Below are 7697 nucleotides of genomic sequence, written 5' to 3'. Positions count from 1 at the left end.
AAGTACATGCGTATATATATTTATTATACACCGTTTGTTCCGAGCCTGGTATTGAATTTGTGGCATAAGTAATTTCCGGTATTTCCGGAAGCACTTGAAAGCAGCCGGTGACGTCACCGTGTTCTGGAGGCTGCTGAATGTAAACTTCCGGAAGGAACGGTCGTTGCTAGCGTTTTAGCTAGCTGCTCGGTGATTAAAATGATGGTTTAAATTGCTACAACATAATATAAATCCTCTGTTTTTACAAATACCTGACATCCTCAAGCTAACGCTGCTAGCTAGCTAACGTTAGCTGCTGTAAGGTTTGTGATTATTCGCTACGAGCAGCAGCAGCCATGATGGCGTCCAGCTACAACGCCAAAGACGAGGATGGACATATCACCGTGTCGGGACCTGGTGGCGCGACTCTGCGGAGCAAAAAGCCCGAAAACACCGCGTTTAAACAGCAGAGGCTCCCCGCATGGCAGCCCATCCTCACAGCGGGAACGGTCCTGCCTGCCTTCTTCATCATCGGCCTCATCTTCATCCCCATCGGCATCGGCCTGTACGTAACGTCCAACAACATCAAGGAGTTTGAGGTAAAGTTGTCATGGATTAAATACACAGTTCGTCAACACTATAACACACAGGGTTAATAAACACTGTGATATTCACAGTGAAGCTGGCCTGTGTGCGCAGGCGCAGACCTCTCCGACCAGGCTGCAGCCATAACTTATTGATTTGAAGCTGATCCCACGGTGTAATCCTGCTAACATGCTCTTTAACTGCAGTGATATAATCGTATATGTCTACATAGAGAGGCCTTGTGTGCTTTTTCCAGATTGATTACACCGGAGTCGACATGTCCAGCCCGTGTTTCAACTGCTCCCAGAACTACAGCTGGAACAGCACCAAGCCGTGCACCTGCACCATCCCCTTCCACCTGGACCAGCCCTATGAAGTAAGATCATGTCACATGTGCACATGTTGATAATACAGCCGGATGAATGCATGATCTTTATGTTCTCTTATTGATCCACAGAGTAACGTCTTCATGTACTACGGTCTCTCCAACTTCTACCAAAATCACCGCCGTTATGTCAAGTCCAGGGACGACAGCCAGCTGAATGGAGCCGCGGGGTCACTCACGGTATGTGGGTCCTTTACAGGACCTGCAGGGACCGGCAGGTCGGAGGGTTTCATTTTGTAATCTCTTCGTCTTTGACAGGAACCCAGTAAGGAGTGTGAGCCATACGCTTATCATGAGAGCAAGCCTATTGCACCGTGTGGGGCCATCGCCAACAGCATGTTTAATGGTGAGCAGACACTCCTTCTTAATATATTTTTAAAATCCCAAAATAGTTTCTAAACTTTCTCAGATTTGTCAGAGGTTGAGGGGCAGTACAATACAATCTGCTGCATGCTGGATGAATCCAGAGAGCTGAAATTAGAGCTGATAAAGGGGGACGGGATCTGATGTTACTGATCGACTGTCTTCATTTGTCGTGCAGACACGTTGGAGCTGTTTTACAACGACCCCAACGGCACAAAGATCCAGATTCCTCTGAACAAGACGGGGATCGCCTGGTTCACGGACAAGCACGTGAAGTTCAGGAACCCTGGAGGCAACAACCCAAACCTCACGGCTGTGTTCCAAGGTATCGTGGCTGACGTTCATGCTTCAGGCGGTTGGTAACGATGAGGCGCAGCGTTCCAAACATTTGCTTTGTGTTTGTTTATAGTCCTGGTTCATAGAAGCCAGGTCTGTAGAAGTAGAACATGTCTGGCTGCTGTGGTGTGTTTCACTAACCTTCCCTTTGTGCTTCAGGAACAACGAAGCCGGTGAACTGGCGCCGGCCCGTGTACGAGCTGGACACCGATCCAGAGAACAACGGCTTCATCAACGAGGACTTCATCGTGTGGATGAGAACTGCCGCCCTGCCGACATTCCGCAAACTGTACCGCATCATCCACAGGAAGAACAGCATGGTTCCTACTCTGCCCAGAGGGAACTACACCCTGGAAGTGGTCTACAGTATCCTCCATGTCAACATAAGCACATTGTTTAATCTGTAAAGTGTTTGTGTTTCCATCCTTAACCCGTCGAACCCAGACTATCCCGTACGCAGCTTTGAGGGCAGCAAGCGGGTGATCTTGAGCACCATCTCCTGGATGGGAGGAAAGAACCCGTTTCTGGGCATCGCCTACATCACCGTGGGCTCCGTCTGCTTCTTCCTGGGTGTCGTCCTGCTGATCATCCACCACAAGTACGGCAACCGCAACAACAACGCCGACATCTCCAACTGAGACGCACGCCGCGCTGCGGCTCTCCTCTGCTGCATGCCACAGGGATCCCGACACACACCGGAGGGCAGAGTGACTTCTTCATGGGGTTGAAGAGCTCTGACAGCCACTCATCATCCGCCAAAGTGAGCGCAAGCAGCCAAAAATTCACAGCCACAGCCAAAATCAAGAACCTTTACACTAAACTGCTGACACAGTTTAATCCTGCCAAACGTCACACGTCTGTCTTACAGTGAGAAACATTTTAATTAGAGAGTTTTTGATCAGATAATCAGAATCTATTGATATATAGAATCAATAGATTCAATACAATACAAAGAAAACCACCATACATGCGGTGCTTATGTCTCAAAGCATCCTCATTGATTGGTGTGAGTGTGTGCAGCCTCAGGATCTCTGTCGACAGCGTGAAGATGAGCCGGAGCGCCGCTCGTCTCGGGCTGCATGCTGCTCGGTAGAGATGTCGCTGTGACCCGCGGGCCGCTCCAGCGGCTCGTCTTTGTGCCTCGTTAGTCTGTGACGTCGTCCTGCTTTCAGACTGAAACGCTTCCAGCACTTTGGATGGTGCTGAGAGGGAACACACGTTTGTACCGATAACATTTTATATTATTTTTAAATGTGTGCGTCATTAATCCTGTGTTTGCACGTCTCACCTCAGGGCTTTTTGTGTTTAAGTGACTATAAAATGAAAATAAATGCACTGACGCTGTGTTGTTGCTTCATTCCTCGTTGATCAGACGCAGTGATAACAGATCATTAACACAGCATGAGGGAGCAGTACATGTGATTAAATGTCTGAAAGGGTTCACGCTCAGATGTCTGCAGCTCGTTAAAAAGACGCCGCATGTTGAAATGTGCCGAATTATTTATTGTTTCTAATACATTTCATTAAAATGTGATTATGAGCAGCAGCAGGTTTAATGCTTGTTTTTGATACTCTGTGTTGTGTTGATGCTTTGAAAGAGTAAATAAAAAGGTGTTGACTGTTCTGTTGCTCTGGTTTTCTTTCCTCCTGTTCAGTATGATGCTGTGAGTATGTGAGTTTTATCTACTTCTAAAATATTAAACATGTAGGAAAAACTATATCACACAGGTTGTATTATAATGAAAGACCTTATTGTAAAAATGTGTTAAAAGAAATATTGGAATATGAACTTTGGAATGCCTTCAAAATAAAAGCCTTTCATTTTAAAAGCAATTACACAATATACTATAGGAACTAACAGCTACTACAAGTGTGAATATAGGAATAAATAACAGGTTTTTTATGATTAGTGTGTAAAACAAAACTGAAAAGGCATCAAATTCTTTCTTTCATTTTATACAACTTGTGACAAAAATAGTTTTCATATCTGATCATGTGTGCGCTTCTAAGTTTTTAGAGTTTGCTTTACAAGCTGTCTTTAATGATAATATCATTTAAGGCTGCAGGGGGCAGCAGAGCGCGCAACATAAATACAGTCTGACGCAATAACCTAGAAGAAGAAGAAGAAGCCCAGACCGGAAGCAGAGTTTTCCGGTGTCCTTGTGCGAGAGAGCGGACTGAAACATGTACAGACAAATGTTTGTAAGTATACTTACACTACACTCTCTGGACTCTTCCACACCTTGTAGCTTTGTTGTTTAACTCACCAGTCATGTGTACGTTCGTGTAAAACCAATGAATGGGAATAAATCGCGGCTACATGAAGCTTCAAACTGTTAGCATGGGGTCAAAGCCAAGTAACGTTCACACAGAGGGTTAGCATTAGCTTAGCATGTGCTGTCGTTTTGCTAGTATTTTGTCCGCTGTTGTTGGTCTTCGGTGTGTATTTTAGTGTGGTTAAGATGCGGCGGCTGTAGATCCACGGAGCGCGGTCTGAGCCGGTTCTCCCCGTCATCATGAGAGGGGTGACTTTGATGCTTTCTTGCTGTTTCCAGGCGCTCCAGCAGGTGGCGCGGCGGACCATCTCCAGCTCTGCGCGCCGGCAGGTGAACAAAGTGCCGCAGAAACAGAAGCTGTTTCAGGTAAAATGACCTCATGGACCCAGGTTTATCCCGCCTGGACCCAGGTTTACCCCGCCTGGACCCAGGTTTACCCTGCCTGGACCCAGGTTTACCCAGAAATGATCAGAAACCATAAAACATGTTGATCCCCCGGGATCAATAAACTCATCTGTCTGTTGTTGACCACACATTGTGCATTTTCAGGTGCTTTTGACAGAGTCTCATGTTCACATCCACACTTAAATCTCCCTGTTTATAAACTGTAGAGCTGCAGATCAGCTAAAATGTTATTGACTGGATGTTGTATGGTTAATTTAACAGTGAACACATGACTGACAGCTGCTGCATCTATGATGAACACATGAGTTAACTGTGAGGCCTCCACAGATAAATGACATGTTAATATTTTTGCTCGTAGCACCAAAACATCCAAATAAAGGGTGATGTTAAACTGACTTTTATAAACAATGTATAAATATGATGAGAGGAGTTTTGGAAAGGCTAAAACGGACAGGATGTTTAATGGCTTCTTCCTTTGACCGGGCCAACAAGCAAACACTTGAATTATTCTGGCAGCGGTGACCAGAGCTTTCAAATGTAAACTAAAATGACATGTGCTGCAGTGTGAGGAGCAGAAGGTCCGGTCCGGTCCAGTGTGGTTCACGTGGTCTCCTGTCAGGGTGCAGGTCTGTGTCTGCAGCATCCATCACTGTGGTGGAAGTGTTCATGAAACATTTCCGCTGTGTGGAGGAGGGGTAGCAGTCTGAAACGGAACACTATCAACAAACGATATATAACAGGGCGAGCTGTGAGAAGGCCCAGGCTGCAAGGTCAGAACATAAATCTGTGTTAGCCGGCTAGTGCAGAACTCCCACTGTGCTCCTGGGACGTACAGATACGTCCGTGTTTGTTTGATTACAGTCGCTGCCAGCAGGCTTAACGGCAAACAGCTGCTCGGAGGAAGGCCCGGGCAGCTGTGGGCTCGCTGAGAGATGTTAGCGGTTGTGTTGCAGTGAGTGTAGGAGGTGACCTTCCATGTTTCCCCTCATGCTGCAGGAGGATAACGGGATGCCGGTTCATTTAAAAGGAGGCACCAGTGACGCTCTTCTCTACAGAGCAACCATGGCCATGACCGTCTTCGGTAAGAAAGTCTTTCCACCCAGAGGGTTACTGTCTTACTACATGCTGTCAAAATAGAGGTTTATGAATGTCCAGTCATTATGTGCTGTAAGGTAAAGCCCCTCTGTGGAAACGGACAAACAGCTGTAGAAAACCTTTCATTAGTTTTATTATGTGGCTGCATTTCTAGCTTTGTTTTTGAGTGTATATGTTCATGAGGTAGCTGAGAAAGGCCGCACACATCAAAACATCAGCATGAATGCAAGAAGCCCGATGACATCGGTGAGCTCCACCGGATGCTGACTTGATGCTCACCTGCTGAGAGGACAGGTGGTGAATGACGGACTGTTCACCAACACACAAAGTTCTCCTCTTCTCTTCTGTGGGCAGGAGAATTGTGACCAGCGTCCGCTGTCAGGCGTTAGTGTTCATGCTGCACGTTTTGATTTGGTGTAGTAGGGTTTGCATGTGCATGGCCCTTCTCAGCCACCGTATTATTGTTTTAACCCTTGCTGTACTCTGCCTGTTTAACCCGCTGACGTCCTTCTTCCAGGGACTGGATATGCTTTGTATGAACTGTTGAAGGCATCGTTCCCTCAGAAGAAAGAGTAACCCCCCCGCTCCTCCTGTTTACCTCCACTTTCACAACTTGTATAAATAGATGATGATGATGATGATGATGCTCCTCCGTCTGCGCCGAGCCGTGCGTTTCCTGTCATGGTGTGATATTGTTTCACTTTCAAGGGATCAATATTTATTTCTTGTACTCTCAGTGAAGATTTGAGGATCAATAAAAATGCCTCTCATGACCAAAGTGGCTCTTCATGCCTCTTCTTTTTCATCGACACACGTTGACGGTTGATTAATGCAGTAAAGCGGCTCCTGTTTCTGCCGGGTCTGGGCTGTAGTTCAATGAAAAACGGACGGCTTTGACAGATGTTGGAGCTAAAAAGAAGAAAAAATAAAAAACATAAGTGTGATGATCCGTCACAGTGCAGGAAGTGACGTGATTAGGTTAGACAGGTGCTGTACTTTGGGGTCCTTTTATTATTTGAGTGCAGAATTTGGAAACTAAAGGAACTTCTGGCCTGTTGATGCACACGTTGTAAACACAGGGCTGAACAGTCCTTTAGGGCTGCAGCTGCACCTCTGACTGCCAGCAGTCCAATCAAAGCTTCAATGTTTGTATGGAAGCAGAAAAATCAATTTAAATTCAGCAGTGACTCCCTGCTGCCACTAGAGGGCAGCATTTCCTAATAAATCGCTGTGATGTCAGGCCTGGCTCGGAGTGAAGGCTCCCTCATTAGTGCTCAGCCTTTAATGACACGCTCAGCTCAGCACACATGTGAATCATTACGTGTTGTTAGAATCACTGCTGCTCTGTGCAGAAAGCAGAGGAACCCGGCGAGAGACCCGCAGAGAACATGTCTGGCAGCGTGTTCCTGTGAGCTGTGTGTGCTGGGTGGGTTCTTCTTCTCTGTGTGCTGGGTGGGTTCTTCTCTGTGAGCTGGGTGGGTTCTTCTTCTCTGTGTGCTGGGTGGGTTCTTGTTCTCTGTGTGCTGGGTGGGTTCTTCTTCTTTGTGTGCTGGGTGGGTTCTTGTTCTCTGTGTGCTGGGTGGGTTCTTGTTCTCTGTGTGCTGGGTGGGTTCTTGTTCTCTGTGTGCTGGGTGGGTTCTTGTTCTCTGTGTGTGCTGGGTGGGTTCTTCTTCTCTGTGTGCTGGGTGGGTTCTTGTTCTCTGTGTGCTGGGTGGGTTCTTCTCTGTGTGCTGGGTGGGTTCTTCTTCTCTGTGTGCTGGGTGGGTTCTTCTGTGTGTGCTGGGTGGGTTCTTCTCTGTGAGCTGGGTGGGTTCCTCTCTGTGTGCTGGTGGGTTCTTCTTCTCTGTGTGCTGGGTGGGTTCTTCTCTGTGTGCTGGGTGGGTTCTTCTTCTCTGTGTGCTGGGTGGGTTCTTCTGTGTGTGCTGGGTGGGTTCTTCTGTGTGTGCTGGGTGGGTTCTTCTCTGTGCTGGGTGGGTTCTTCTCTGTGTGCTGGGTGGGTTCTTCTCTGTGCTGGGTGGGTTCTTCTCTGTGTGCTGGGTGGGTTCTTCTGTGTGTGCTGGGTGGGTTCTTCTCTGTGTGCTGGGTGGGTTCTTCTGTGTGTGCTGGGTGGGTTCTTCTTCTCTGTGTGCTGGGTGGGTTCTTCTGTGTGTGCTGGGTGGGTTCTTCTCTGTGCTGGGTGGGTTCTTCTTCTCTGTGTGCTGGGTGGGTTCTTCTCTGTGTGCTGGGTGGGTTCTTCTTCTCTGTGTGCTGGGTGGGTTCTTCTTCTCTGTGTG

General features: G+C 47.4%; 2 protein-coding genes across 2 annotated transcripts; both read left to right on the top strand.

Annotated features, from left to right (window-relative positions):
* The first annotated feature begins 101 nt into the window (after nt 1–101).
* On the top strand, nt 102–3277 carry LOC114428535 (cell cycle control protein 50A-like). The gene is made up of 7 exons (XM_028397046.1): nt 102–578; nt 821–940; nt 1022–1129; nt 1208–1295; nt 1491–1637; nt 1808–2014; nt 2093–3277. The coding sequence occupies exons 1-7, from the start codon at nt 336–338 to the stop codon at nt 2284–2286; spliced, it is 1107 nt and encodes a 368-aa protein (XP_028252847.1). The 5' UTR covers nt 102–335; the 3' UTR covers nt 2287–3277.
* A 485-nt stretch (nt 3278–3762) lies between these two features.
* cox7a2b (cytochrome c oxidase subunit 7A2b) lies at nt 3763–6202 on the top strand. Its single transcript, XM_028397047.1, has 4 exons — nt 3763–3850; nt 4204–4290; nt 5326–5410; nt 5942–6202. The coding sequence occupies exons 1-4, from the start codon at nt 3833–3835 to the stop codon at nt 5998–6000; spliced, it is 249 nt and encodes an 82-aa protein (XP_028252848.1). The 5' UTR covers nt 3763–3832; the 3' UTR covers nt 6001–6202.
* Nucleotides 6203–7697: the final 1495 nt, after the last annotated feature.

Source organism: Parambassis ranga, chromosome 24 (genome assembly GCF_900634625.1).
Source record: "Parambassis ranga chromosome 24, fParRan2.1, whole genome shotgun sequence".
Taxonomy (NCBI): domain Eukaryota; kingdom Metazoa; phylum Chordata; class Actinopteri; family Ambassidae; genus Parambassis; species Parambassis ranga.
The sequence above is the reverse complement of the archived record's forward strand: the minus strand, read 5'-3'. Positions and strand labels throughout refer to the sequence as shown.